Genomic DNA, 13,916 nt, shown 5'->3' with positions numbered 1-13,916 from the left:
GGTGGAGGACGATTGATATAGAATCCACCGTACTTCGTCCGTGTCGGTTCAGCATCCACCACGAGCATAACAAGAGACCCCCTGCAACATTGGAAAACTGGGCATGTGATTACCTTAAATGGAAATTGAAACATGTTTCGAGAGATCTCAAAAACCACAACCCCTGATGTGATTTGCCACATCCAAATAACAGAGCGTCTACTACAGTCCGTTATAAACAAGTGAAGTTTCGCTAACCCAGAAAGAGCGATGGCGTGCACGGACCATGAGTGGAGCTCGTGCATCTGCACTTTCCTAGTCCCCAGTGATGCGACTCGCGCTTCATCCATCAGAAGTTGCCTCAATATGATGCGTCACGATGCCGTCAGGTGACATGAATGCAACGAAGACTCGCAAACCGCACAGAAAGTCGCGTAGCGGGTGTACCTCTTGCAAAGCAAGACATGTTAAGGTATTTCTCGCCTGGCCAGCGCCTTATAACAGCATTGAAAGCTGATTACACAGTGCGATGAGCAAAAACCAATCTGCTCGAATTGTGAAAAGTATGGCTCGACTTGCGAATACCCTCGGCTGAAGAGGGCGGGTGTTTCCGACCATCGAGAGGTCGCACTATCGCCCGCTGCGCTGAATACACCTTCCCCCGCGCACAGTGCCGTCGTGAACAGGTCAAATCACGACGGCATGGAAAATCAAGAGATGATCGCCGACATTGTTCACCTGCGGCTGTTGCATCATTTCATCACCGTCACGGCGAGCACGCTTGCACACGCACCAGATGCGGCCGATGTTTTTTCGAGCTATATACCAAAGGTCGCTTTCGATAATCCCTATGTCCTTCATGCGATCTTATCTCTTACTGCACTTCATCTTAGCAGGTTGGAACCACCCCGGCGAGTCGACTACATACTCAAAGCCAGACGCCACCACCAGATCGCCCTCGCCCAGTTTCGAGCCGAAGTAAAAGACATCTCGGCGTCAAACCTTCAAGTGGTGCTTATCTTTAACGCTTTACTTTTCCCCTATACGTGCGCTATATCTGCCAGCTTGACAGATTTTGAAGATGTTTTCGAAAGCATCTTTTCGAACCTCATTGTAACTAGGATGGTGGGACCACTCATACAAGCAAGCGGTCTTTACGAAAGCATGCTACATTCTGACTTGGGCCGCATCATACCCAAGGATGTCCATTCGGTTGACTGGAAAAACGCTGAGGCGCCGCAGGAGACGCAACTCGTTCAGCTTCGCAAATTCTCAGAGGTCATACACCACGTCTACCCTCCTGAGATTAATGAAGCCTACAAGGAGGCCATCGGTCGACTGGATCTGCTCTTCGACGTAATAAGCAAGTCGGCGGAACCTCCATCGGACTCACTACTGCGGCTCTGGATCCATTTCGTTCCATCTCGGTTTGTCGAGCTGCTCTCCGAGAAGCAGCCAGGGGCGCTGATCATTTTCGCGCACTATGGTGTCCTTCTGGGAAGGGGCCGGCATTACTGGTTCTTAGAAGGCATGGATGAAATGATACTCGCTGTTGCAGATGCATTCGTTCCGATAGAATGGAAAAGCTGGCTCGATTGGCCGAAAGAGCAGATACGCGCCTGTCGTACACCAATCTCCCAGCCAACGTCTACCTGAGTACGCCTGCGCTATAACTATTTTTGGAGGGCTTGCGAACAGCAGGTGGGAGCATCCGATTCTGAAGTTGTTGGCGGGCCAGCAGCATAAACTGAGCTCCCGTGAGTCATTCGGGACATCCCATCCCATGCTGTACACCTGCTTACGAACGGCCCCGAGTCGTCGGGCGTGCGAATGACTGAAAGTACGTTAATTGCTGTTTCAGGCGACGAGTTTGCGCTAATCTTTGTGCTAGATGACTAGAGGCGCCATACTGCTGTGCAGGGTGGATCATCCAATGGTTACAGGGGTCATAGAAGCTTGCGTACGAACAGCTAGACAAATGAAAAACTTAGCGGACCTGTAGATGTAAGATCCGGGAGCTCATCATAAGGCACCTAGACTGCTATTGATTTGCAGAGGTACGACGTTGACATACCTTCGTACCTGAGCGATGCTTTCCGCACCCAGCAGCCAAATACGAGGAGTCCAAGATCGACTTTACATTGGCTCTCAAATGAGGAACCTAGCGCTGTATTGTAAACTCACATTGCTACGTAGGTTCGCAAGAAAGGCTCTTGCGGGAATGGGCTGAGGCATTGCGCGCTTTTCACCAATTCGCGTATTCGCGTACTCTCGTACTCGCTTATCGTATAAACCGCTACTCGTATATCACTCCTCCAATCCGACTCCTACGAAGAGACAAACAGTTTGTATAACGCAGAGTACGAACCAGTACGCAATAACTTATAAGTAAGATGGGCCTGCCCCTAAAGATAGCCTACAACGTGAACTGGATCTCCAGGTTCGATCACACGCTCTGCTCACATTCACCATTATCTGGTTTCGTCCGTCAGCTCGCTCGCTCACTCTGCAAAGGAAAGAAACGATTATAACATTCCTTTGATCCTATCATCATTGGGTACGAATATTCGGACGTCCAAGTCAACCGATCACAGCTTTTCCACAGCGACCTATCAACAGTGGATTGGTACCATGCCAGACTCCGGCAAGATTAAATATAAACTTTGGTCCTACACACCGTCAACTGCGGGCGGAGCTATCGCGTGCATTGTCTTTTGCATCCTTACATTATTGCATTGTTTCCGCCTTTTCAAAAATCGAACATGGTTCTGCATCCCGTTCGTTATTGGCGGCATCGTAAGTACCACACGAATTCTGCTTGACAGCAACGCAGTAGTCGCTAAACATTCCCACAGTTCGAGACAATCGGCTACGCAGCTCGTGCAGCCGCCCACACAAACCTGGACAACAAAACCCCTTACATCATCCAATCAGTCCTCATCCTCATCGCGCCCATCCTCTTCGCCGCCTCCATCTACATGATCCTCGGCCGCCTCATCCATCGCACCAACAGCGCAACCTACTCGCTCGTCCGCGCCACCTGGGTCACCAAGATCTTCGTCACGGGCGACATCCTCTGCTTCTTCGTGCAGTCCGGCGGCGCGGGCATGCTTGTCCAAGCCAGTGACAACAAAGGCGTCAAGCGCGGGGAGAACGTCATTCTCGGCGGCCTGGTCCTGCAGATTCTCATCTTTGGGTTTTTCGTCGCGGTCGCGGCAACGTGGCATAGGCGGTTGAGTACTAAACCGACCTCGAGGAGCGCAGATGTGCCGTGGACAAGATATATTTGGTTGCTGTATGCGGCGAGCGCGCTGATCACCATTCGTAATTTGTGCCGTGTGATAGAGTATGCGCTTGGACGGGTATGTTTCGCCTTCCCTCTCCAACTATTCCGAAATGAGTCTGACAAGTTGGTAGGACGGTTATCTTGTCACGCACGAGTGGCCGCTGTATTTGTACGACTTCCTGATGATGGCGCTTACGCTTGTTGTCTGTGTCGCGTGGTACGATCCGAACATCACGCGTATGAAGCAGGATATTGAGATTGGTATGAGCGGCTAGGATGAGGGCTGTAGCATAGACGGTAATAGAGGTGTTGGTGCTCGACGCTTGAGTGCTACGAGGACTGTTGGAGAGGGTTATCGTGGTTGGGTGGACGATCTGCTTGAGCTGTACGACGAGCCTGATCGTCGATGACTGTGGATATAGATAGACTGCATACAGCTTTGAGAAGGCAATAATTCATTCAAAAGTTAGTTTCACGGTGCATTCTCTGAGCTTGCAGTACCTTTGCTAGGCCAATGGTTGGTACCGAGTTCTATTTTGACAGGCAGCTGTAAGAAGTCGCACACGGCCAGGCTGACAAACGAGGCTCCCTAGGATTGATTCGAGATCCCGAGGCGGAAGCGACGCTCTCCTGACGCTGCTACTTTGCGATGCCTCATACAACAAACAAAGACCCTCTCGCAATGGCGGAACATTCTAAGAGCATAGTGACTTACTCAGATCTTATGGAACATGCTTGTGAACACTGTCTACGCAAACAAGGTGCATATAGGCGTGCTTACTTCCCTATTCCAGACATCAGGCAAGCCGCCGTTTAAAAATGTTTATGGAAGCGTCTGTTGGCTACGTGCCTCGATAGGTATGAAGAGATGTATCCTAATCAGCTGAGCCAGAGGGCGAGTATTAGCGAGGATAGTTATGTTGTCTTTTCTGTCGCGGGTCGAATCACCCACCATCGTTGCCTAATGTCTTGGAAAGGTCAGCCTCCCTCGACTGTGGTGATTCAGAAGCTGATAACTCGAAAGATGAAATACAGCAACTTTTTCCCGTCGACAATGGAGTTTCACCGTCTAAGCACGATCCACAAATCCTTGTGTGTGATTCTAGGCAGCCGCATCAGCAAGAAGAGCATAAGAATACATCGCCTTAGTGAGCCTTGATCGAAAGAGTACATTCATGTTACTCCCAGGTTCTCCAGATTCGCATGCATCCTTCCAAGCCCTCAAGATCTGGTTTAGCTCCTGCGAAGGACTGAATGGTTGCTCACAAGTCGTTCGTGCCAAAAGCTTTCCACGATGTTTCTGGCTTAGTTCTCAAGGATCGCCGGCCCACCTGGTCTTGGGCATCCCACAGATATCCAGTCAAATGGCCATACACATGGGAAAGGCGGCTACCTAGGTACCTGGGCTGCACCAAGATCATGCATATACCGAGTTCGACTAAAGGTCCAGCTGTACTTGGAGAGATCGAGCAGGCTCAGCCTAAACTCAGTGTGCCCATAATCCGTATACGTGACACTGATCTAGTTCTGGGAAGCCTGTCAGTCAACAATCATCCGAAAGCCTACCAAAGACTTCACGCACACCAAAGAGAGATAACTCAGATGTTATCGGGTCAAATTCCAGATACATCGTCAACTTGTTCCATTGGGACCAGCTAGACAAGAACGTCGACACGCCGTCTTCGTGCGAAGACGCAGTGATTGTGCCTCTACTGCATTTGTTGCCTGATAATGACGCAGAACAATCCTTCATTCTTAATCATAATGCATTACTTCTGCTAGGAACACCGTCCAAAGGCGTATTTGAGAAGGTCAGCACATGCGGTCTCCTTGGAAAAGGTATATCCAGGTTTGTCAGACACCAGGAGAGCCATTCCAACAAAAGAGCCATACCAGATATGGTCACCGTGGAGAATGACAAGCTTTTTCTCGAACACCTGGGCTCCATAGAGCCAAGCATTATTACTCTCGTATGACTAGTGGAGAGTACGCAAGTCAACATAACGAAAATTAGCCACAAAGTCCCTACACAACAAGAGTTCGACGAGTCGTTTGCTTTGTCGTATACCCTGGTGTCTGTTCCCGATACCTTCAACGTTGGGGCGCAGGGCCACGGCGATTACGGAGTCTTGCGCCTGCGAGTTCTAAAGGGTTCAAATAGTCACGCAGCTACTTGAGATATGTAAGTGATCTTCTCCCGCACGATCATCAGTTTGTCCAGTCAAAGCTCATCCACGTCAGCACTTCGCAGGATCAAGAAGAGTCGTGCGCGGCTGCGAGTCATCTCATTCATTCAGTAGGCCAGTTCAGTATCGTCTTCAGCGTATCAGCGAAAGAAATTAGGTGGTTCGTCAAGCTGGTCCGGTGTTCCGGTGTTGGTCGCCCGTGAACAGGATGACGTTGGTGCGGGAGCTGTGCATGGTTGCTAGGGCAGGGGTGCCTCGGTTAGCTTTGTTTATCGTTCAAGCACGCACCGCGCTACTTCGCATGTACATCGCATACACTTCCACCCCGCCCAAGACCGACACACAAGACACGCAACATTTCTGCACGTTGCAGCAGATCACCCCACAACCGTCAAGTTGGCGAAACTCACCGAAAGCCCGAGCGGCGTCTCCCCGCCATCAACCTCCAAATCGCCCTCCAAGTTTCCAATGTCGCCGCCTATGCCCCTCTTTCCTGTGAGCCCAGAGCGCGCGGCCGGCACCAGATCCCCATATGGACCTCCTTCAGCACAGTCGCCATCGCTGCCCGACCTACGCACATCGCCTTTGCGCAAGCATCGCCGCAACGACTCGGACGTCTCGGTGCAGGGTCTCGCCGCCATGTTTGAGAATCTCGACGTTAAGGACTTCAAAGAAGCTCAGGCTAAATACATGGTAGCTCTGCAGAAAGAGAAGACAAAACACGCCGCCGAGATTACCAAGATGGAGCGCAAGATCCAGATGTTGGAGCGCTACAGAGTCCGCGCTGAGGAGCTCGACGAGGAGAAGAAGAGGACGGCAAAGGAACACGACAACTGCGTCTCACGTGATGTTTATGAAAAGTGCCGCAAGGATCAGCGCGACGCGATCTCTAAATGGGAAAACGCGTTCAGGAATAAGGAAGAGGAAAGGGAGCAATTGAATGCGAAGATAGTAAGCAAGCTCTAGGTGATATGCCGACATAGCTGACAATTTCGCAGGAAAAGTTGAAACGCAACAACGAAGTAGCCATGGCTAAGGGGCATGTCTACAAGAAAGCTATGCAGGATGCTAAGGACGACGCTGCTCATGTCAAGCCTCAGGTTGCCATCCTCAAGGGCAAGAACGAAGGGCTTGAGAGGACACTGGCCCGCATGGAGTCCGATCTCCGATTCTACCAGAAAGAAGCTGAGAATTACAAGAACGAGTGCTACAACTTGGACGTTAGAGCAAACACCATCGAAACCCAGTTGAGCGAGGAAATCAATACCCTGAAGGACAAGCTAAGCCTAGTTGAGGGAGAGCGCGACGCGCTCAAGACCAGCTTGAAAGAGGAGGAGGTGTTGCGCATCGCCGCTGAAGGTCAGATTCCGCTCCCGTCAGCCACCACAGAGGAGTACGACGACTTTGGCTCTTCAGTTCGATCGCCGCGGAAACAACAGACTTTTGCACAAGACGAGGAGGACAAGGAGAATGTAGCGCCGAGCAGGGCAGCCGTAGAGCTCATGCTCGTACAGCAAGACCTTGCCACGGAGAAGCGCCTCCGTGAGCGCGCACAAGAGCAAATTGACTTCATGAAGATGGAGTGTCAATTCCGTTGCTGCTCATGCCGCATTGCCGATTCGAAAGGATCGGACTATATCCACGACAACAGCTATGCCGCTGCGATTGAGGCAATCAAAGCCTCAGTCCCTGCCCTGACCCCTCCACCAAGTGACCATGGCGATGAGCACATGGAAGACGTCATCAAACCTGACGTGATGGTAGCCAAACGACCTATCACTCCACCGGCAGACGAGATACAGGGCGATGAACATAGCGCGGAATCCGTGGACCAGACTCTCGACACAGTCATCGTCAAGCGCCCTGACAACACAACACCGGAGCCACCTGTGGCATTCTCACCCACCACAGGCACCTTCCGCTCTGTTCCGTCACCTGCTAAGGCTGCAAGCTCAACAAAAGTCGTCTCATCAGAGAAGCCCCGACTCGAGCCGACTACAGTCGCTGGATTGGCTTCACCCTGGGTTCCCAATGCTCGTCAACCTCAGTCTCGCGCTAGTATCCAGACTGAGCAGATGAAGTCAAAGTCGACTGGTATTGTCATCCACGAGGATGCAGTAATGGACAGCGATGAGGACGATGAGGAAGTTATCGAAGACAACGAGTCTGAGGACCACTCGCAGGAAGCTTCAGATGCTCCGGTAACTCCGTACCTCACCCGTACCATCACGACGACAACACGCGTCCCATTGCACTTTTCTCCTATGACACCGGCTGTCAAGTCAGGGGCTGAGCCTTTGACACCCTCAACGATTGCCCACGCTCCTATGAACGCTCGTACCCCTGTGCTCGGCGAGCTTAATCTGAACAAGCTCCCCATTGACAGGGAAGCTGCCCTGCAGGCGATCAGAGAACGCCGTGGGCGTGCTAGAAGCATGGCCATGGGCCAAGAGACGCCGCGAAAGCAGATGATGGAAGGCGTGAAGGAGCGTAGAGATATCAGTGCGCCGGTCTCGAGAGCGCGACGATGACGGGATCCGACGCGGGAGACGTCTTCGGTAACTGTTGCTTTGCTAGTGTAAGATTGTATGGACGCGAGCTCTTATTTCGCAAGGCTTGGAAAGCGGCATTGAAGGAGTTTGGAGATGCGGTCACTTCTTCCTCACGGTTGTTTTCCCATCGGCGTTTGGTTCTTTCACGCTACAATGGTTCCTGTCTGGTTCGGCTATATACCACTGGTTGCGCTGGAGGAGTACATTGTTACATCGAAGTGTGGTTGAGTTTATGTGACCACAAGCATTTTGAATAATGGGAGAAGTGAAGTTAGAGAACGCGCGCCAACGAGTGACGTTTCCCACCCTAAGGGCGATATATCATACAAACGCGAATTGTGCCTCTTTGCTGGCGACCAGGCTCATGCTATCATCGTAAATGGTTCAAACGCATTACTGCTCTCGTGAGGGAAATTTTTGTCCGACGATAGAATTTTAACACTTGGTGTTGCAGCCATCGCGCCTTCTTCGGCGGTGGAGGGCCGTGCGCGCCAAGTCCACAACTGGCTCGCTTAGTTAGTTAGCCCACCCACACATCTCGAACAGAACATTCTGATCTTCGACCTCGCGAACGACGATTCCTCGACGACACCCTCACCAACCCGCGAAACCAGTCGATCCCCAGCACATCGCAATCATGTCTGACGGCGAAGTCGAGGTCGAGAGCCCCTCCGGCTACCCCATCCTTCCCAAGGAGGTCACCGAGGAGATTGGCAGCATCAAGCTGTTCAACAAGTGGAGCTACGAGGACGTCGAGATCCGGGACATCTCTCTTACGTACGCAATCCCTGAGTCCATATACTGGAGGATGTCGTTTTGGGTGCTATGCGTAGCATACGAGGGCGCATCGCGGGAGCGAACGTAGGCTAACAATTTGTGAACAGCGACTACATCCAGATCCGCTCCCCCGTCTACATCTCACACTCGGCCGGCCGATATGCTGTCAAGCGATTCAGGAAGGCCCAGTGCCCCATCATTGAGCGCCTCACCAACTCGCTCATGATGAACGGCCGCAACAACGGAAAGAAGCTCATGGCTGTGCGCATTGTCGCTCACGCTTTCGAGATCGTACGTCTCCCCATGCGCGCTCTATTGCCTCTAACAATCCGGCGTGAACGGTCCCTCGAACCGCGCTGACCCTTCCCAGATCCACATCATGACCGACCAGAACCCCATCCAGGTCGCCGTTGACGCCATCGTTAACTGCGGACCCCGCGAAGACTCCACCCGTATCGGTTCCGCCGGTACCGTCCGTCGCCAGGCCGTCGATGTGTCCCCTCTCCGCCGCGTCAACCAGGCCATCGCTCTCCTCACCATCGGTGCCCGCGAGGCTTCCTTCCGCAACATCAAGAGCATCGCTGAGTGCTTGGCCGAAGAGCTCATCAACGCTGCCAAGGGAAGCAGCAACTCGTACGCCATCAAGAAGAAGGACGAGTTGGAGCGTGTGGCGAAGAGCAACCGGTAAAGGGTTTCTTTATGGACGAGGGACTTGGAGTGCATGGATGTCAATGGTGGTTTCAAACCGAGCGGCAAGGAGTTCTTCATGTGGCTGGTCTGGGCGATTTGCCTGGTCGGTATGAATATGAAAGGCTTTGGCACGTATCGGGTCTTCTAGGCGAATAACACCTCTTTCATGGTTGCATGACAAAAATGAACATTTCGATACACCACCGTTTCCATTCTCTGGCACGACGTGATGTGTGCGTGATGGTATTGACTTGCCGGACAATGTTATGGCTCATGCTTCGTTTCAAAGCTGTCATCCCAGGACTGTAGTTTCAGACTTACCTTTGATTTACACACTTTGTACGGATTTTGCAAAGGGGCAACTCAGTGTAGATGATGTTCATAGCATTCCTTAGCCTAGTTGGGGTATAATGGCCGATCCGTCTGCATCATGTAAATGGATCGCAAACGCCGGTTTATGCTCGTCTCCAAGAAGTCCACCCTCAAACTGCCGCCAACGCCCTCGCCCTAACGGCTTTCTCCAAGATCCCGCCAAAGTTCGCGAAACTGACCTTGCCATCCCTTGAGTTCCCGAACGACGCAGCCTCCTCGTACACCGTCCGCATAAGCTCAGCATCGATCTTGACGAGCCACCCCTCACCTGTGATCATGACCTTCGCCCCTCCCTTCTCCATCTGGCTCAGCATCCCGCTCGCCCGCACCAACCGCTCAACCCACACCTTATCCTTCCCCTCCTCAATCGCAACATCCACAAGATCAACCGCCCCCTTCCGCACAATCTCCTCCCGGACCTTCTCCACCACACGCTCGCGCCGCTGATGCTCCTCCTCCGCCTCCTTCCTTTTCTGCTCCCTTTCCCAAGCCAGCCTCTCGCGCTTCTCCTCCGCAAGTTGGGCCTCCACCTCCGCACGCCGCGCCTTCTCCTGCGCAAGCGCCGCCTCGCGCTCCTCCCTCCCCGCCTCCTCCGCTAACTTCCGCTGCTCCGCCTGGCTCCTGTGGAACTCGTGGTATGCCCTGCGCTGGTCGCGGCGAGCGAGGGACTTCGCCTTCTTCGCGCCGATGACGCGGTTCGCGCGGGTCGCTTGTGGGCGGTCGTTCGCGGGCCCGGGATCCCCGGGCGCGAAGTCGTTCTGCCACACGCCGTCCTCGGGCGGGGGGTTGTGCAGCTGGCCTGGCGGCGGTGTTGGTGCGAGGGGTGGGGGCTCGAGCCCGGCGTCTTCGTTGTCACCGTCGTCTTGGAGGACCCAGGCGTCGTCCAGAGGGGCATCTGGTATGTCTGCTGGGGGGCCATCGACTTGGCCGTCGATTGGGGCTGTGTCGCCTTCGTTTCGTGGGGTGTGAGGAGAGGAGGGACGGTAGTGGGCGTTGTAGTAGTCTGCTATTTGGGGCGCGTAGTAGAGTGTTGTGATTAGGACGGCAGTGTGGATAAGGTCTTGAACGAGGGGAGTTCCCGGGTGGGTGAACGGGAGGAGGAGGTTCAGCGTGCGCTGGACGGTGGAGAGAAGGATACCCATTGTGGGTGGATGGCGGGGTTTCTCGATTGGAAGTTTTTAGGAGAAAAGTTCAGATGTGACTTCGTGGAGTGCCGGGCACGGCTTTATGAGGTCCTGATAAACATTGGAAAATGGCTCGAGCGGTGGACACAGCGCGGTTGGGTGGTTGCGCTCAGAATCGAAGGGCTCGGTGATGCAACTTTCGCTCCGCATAGGGCTGAAAGGGACTAGTGCCTTTTGGGATATGGTTTTGCTTGACTCACTGGGGCATCTGTGCGCACATGTGAACATCAACACCATACTGCACATGGAACTCAAGTTAGGTTATCTTGTTATACCTCAAGAGTTGACGCGTCTGGTGATTGATTTGCTGTTGCTTCCGTGATACTGGACTCGATTACTGTCTACATGCGGTGGCAAAGCGTATTTCCCATCTATTGGTGAGCATGATCGAAGTTGTTAAGGTGTCTATCTTGGTCATGCCACCGCTTACGAGCATACTGCATCTGATATAAAGCTGTGCAGATATTGCATGTTGAATTCATTCAGGACCCACTACTTAGCGGGAATTAGAACTCCGTCACATCGTGACAGGTTTGCACAACCACATCGAGGGTCCTTGTATTTAGGAGTTGCAAACCAGACTCTACAGGCTAACGACAAGGGATGCAACCCCAAATTATATCTGAATACGACTCATTCAGGCTTCCTTCATATAGTATATGCTATGTTCAGCATTGTATAGCCTGCCCCTTGGATTCAGAGCCCAACAGAATGAGGGAATGCAGTGGTCCAACCGCAAGAGGAACCTGAATGCGGCACCTCCAGACAGCGAAGATTATCGTATGAGACCTATCACCACTTGTCTAATGTTCAGCTGCTGTCCATGACATGTGGCTTCATGGCGCCACCAAACCAACCAAGGCATTTTTGAATGGCGTCGTGGCTTTGTCCTGGCAGCCTCGGTTCGACAAACCACCCCGGAATCAAAGTATCGCGAAAATAGCCTTCAAGGAAGCAGCTCAGGGCTCGGAATGTGGCGGTTGGGTCGTTGGGGTCCATGTCCTGATAGGGCACCCCAAGGCCTTTAGGCTTCTTGCTTGGATTAACAAGGTGGGACACAAGAGGAAGATCGCTGAAGTCGAATTGTTCCGCCTTATGATAGGTCCACTCTACCTGGGGCCCGGCAATGTGCTTCATAGTCTCCTGCCAAGCAGTGTCGTTTTCACTCCTGTAGTTTTCGCGGCCGAAGAAAATGGTGTATGGATAAACATCCTCCGCGAGGACAGGCGTTGAGCCGGAAAGGTTTATAGTCCATTCGACGCGTTTGTCATAAAATCCCATGGAGGTCGCAACAGAGCCACCGAGACCATGACCGACCATGAAGAGGCGCTGCGTGGGTACCTTCGTGTTGCCGTCCGTGAAAGTAAATGCGGGAAAAAGTCTCGGAAGTGTATTGGCCTTCTCCAATTCTTTGATCACAGAATCGACATCGGCAATGCGCGTGTCAATTGCCTTTTTCGTTTCGGTGCCATTCACAGGCTTGTTAACCTGAAAAGGATCAAGGCTGACGGACCCGCCATTTCGAATGGGATCCGAGCCGGGAAATTCGACGATGTTTGCATCGTAGGGGTGATCGATGGTAACAACGTGAGCTCCGTTCGCACTGAATTGGCGGGCGAGCTGATTGTACATGAATCGACTTGTTCCAACAGCGGGCTCGAAAATAAGGAGAGGGAAGTGATCGGCGTTATACTTGTCTGTATTTTTGGAGCAGCTGTTGAAGTGCAGTGCATCGAATATGCCTGCGCTCTCGTCGTCAAAGAATTGGAGATTGCTGGCCTCAGCAGTAAGGGTGGGCATGTAACCGTTGTCAATAGACTCGCTGCAGGCCTCAGCGAAGACCGGCATGAATATCGAATATGCCACCTTGCGGTCCTCGGTGTTGTTATATGGATCCTTCCTTGAAGAGTCGATGAGGAAGGAACGGCTATGGGCCACCTTCCATGGCAACGAAGAGGCAGGCGCGGGAACTTCGAACTTGCTGGCAGAAGGACTTTGGCCATGAGCAGTATTTATCAGCGCTAGCAGACCAAGGCCTGTAACTACCACACAGAAGAGCATAATGATTACCAACGGCGGCAAACGGCAGCGCCGGTGTGAAAGTTTGGTCGAGGCTGGAGTTGCGGGCGGGACTTCTGAGCTCATATATTAGGTGATGTGAAGGCAAAGAGACGTAAGGCGCCCGCCATAGGCGTTTGGGTGTGAAAGGATCAAATACACGCACCTATGCTTGTAGGTACAATCTCGTTCCCTGTTCTTCTCACACCGTCCACAGCTGTGGTGGCTGCAACAGCAGACGAACCTCCAATAGCACGGGATTGGCGACCGGCAAGGACATTGCGCCACCTTGTCCCCTGCGACGACACCTCTAAGATTTCCTCGTCGCCAGCCTTACTTCTTCCTCCCTCATCTTTTACGATAATGGATGCACCACTTCCATCTGTAAACCTCTGTTGTGAGATTCCCACAGCCTCTTTTCCTGACATGTTCCCAAAAGGTAGTATAGTGGTAGTATGGGTGGCTCTTGGGCGATGTGCTCGAATCACGCCCGTCGTACGGCGGGCAGGTACCCAGACCTATAGAACACGGTCGGACCCGCTTTTAGCGGGTGGCGACAGACGGTGATCACAAAGACCGAGTCTGCAACAACTTTCGTGTCGGTGATCGAGCTTGCTGTGGAGTGTAACTTGTCAGAAACACGGCTAGCCGAACATCGTGTAAATATGCCGCTTGCGCCCCCACGATCTCCAACCAGGATTTGTGGCTCGTGCATCGTAAGCGGTCTGAACCTGGAACAAAGTGAAAGCCGAGAACAGTCATTTCACAATCTTTACCAGGCATGATTCGGCGATTTTGTATGACTGGTCGTGACACGACACACAAATGGTTG

At 52.6% G+C, this 13,916-nt stretch overlaps 6 protein-coding genes across 6 annotated transcripts; 4 read left to right on the top strand and 2 right to left on the bottom strand.

Annotated features, from left to right (window-relative positions):
- The first annotated feature begins 318 nt into the window (after positions 1-318).
- Positions 319-1,844, top strand: CC84DRAFT_867544 (uncharacterized protein). Its single transcript, XM_018187720.1, has 2 exons — positions 319-451; positions 505-1,844. The coding sequence occupies exons 1-2, from the start codon at positions 359-361 to the stop codon at positions 1,633-1,635; spliced, it is 1,224 nt and encodes a 407-aa protein (XP_018034175.1). The 5' UTR covers positions 319-358; the 3' UTR covers positions 1,636-1,844.
- Positions 1,845-2,535: 691 nt separating this feature from the next.
- CC84DRAFT_1149484 (RTA1 like protein) lies at positions 2,536-3,573 on the top strand. Its single transcript, XM_018176674.1, has 3 exons — positions 2,536-2,775; positions 2,835-3,341; positions 3,397-3,573. Exons 1-3 carry the CDS (start codon positions 2,611-2,613, stop codon positions 3,538-3,540), a joined length of 816 nt encoding a protein of 271 aa, XP_018034174.1. The 5' UTR covers positions 2,536-2,610; the 3' UTR covers positions 3,541-3,573.
- A 2,837-nt stretch (positions 3,574-6,410) lies between these two features.
- On the top strand, positions 6,411-8,418 carry CC84DRAFT_867530 (uncharacterized protein). The gene has a single exon (XM_018187719.1). The coding sequence runs from the start codon at positions 6,480-6,482 to the stop codon at positions 7,980-7,982; it is 1,503 nt and encodes a 500-aa protein (XP_018034173.1). The 5' UTR covers positions 6,411-6,479; the 3' UTR covers positions 7,983-8,418.
- A 149-nt stretch (positions 8,419-8,567) lies between these two features.
- On the top strand, positions 8,568-9,551 carry CC84DRAFT_1260884 (ribosomal protein S7). Its single transcript, XM_018185022.1, has 3 exons — positions 8,568-8,780; positions 8,888-9,071; positions 9,151-9,551. The coding sequence occupies exons 1-3, from the start codon at positions 8,641-8,643 to the stop codon at positions 9,466-9,468; spliced, it is 642 nt and encodes a 213-aa protein (XP_018034172.1). The 5' UTR covers positions 8,568-8,640; the 3' UTR covers positions 9,469-9,551.
- Positions 9,552-9,847: 296 nt separating this feature from the next.
- CC84DRAFT_1165980 (uncharacterized protein) lies at positions 9,848-11,132 on the bottom strand. Its single transcript, XM_018178843.1, has one exon. It carries the CDS (start codon positions 10,982-10,984, stop codon positions 9,953-9,955), a length of 1,032 nt encoding a protein of 343 aa, XP_018034171.1. The 5' UTR covers positions 10,985-11,132; the 3' UTR covers positions 9,848-9,952.
- A 445-nt stretch (positions 11,133-11,577) lies between these two features.
- CC84DRAFT_1165979 (uncharacterized protein) lies at positions 11,578-12,916 on the bottom strand. Its single transcript, XM_018178842.1, has one exon. The coding sequence runs from the start codon at positions 12,872-12,874 to the stop codon at positions 11,837-11,839; it is 1,038 nt and encodes a 345-aa protein (XP_018034170.1). The 5' UTR covers positions 12,875-12,916; the 3' UTR covers positions 11,578-11,836.
- Between the last annotated feature and the right edge of the window lie 1,000 nt (positions 12,917-13,916).

This window comes from Paraphaeosphaeria sporulosa (genome assembly GCF_001642045.1).
Source record: "Paraphaeosphaeria sporulosa strain AP3s5-JAC2a unplaced genomic scaffold CC84scaffold_7, whole genome shotgun sequence".
Taxonomy (NCBI): domain Eukaryota; kingdom Fungi; phylum Ascomycota; class Dothideomycetes; order Pleosporales; family Didymosphaeriaceae; genus Paraphaeosphaeria; species Paraphaeosphaeria sporulosa.
Note: the sequence above shows the minus strand (reverse complement) of the source record. Positions and strands in the feature narration are given on the sequence as shown.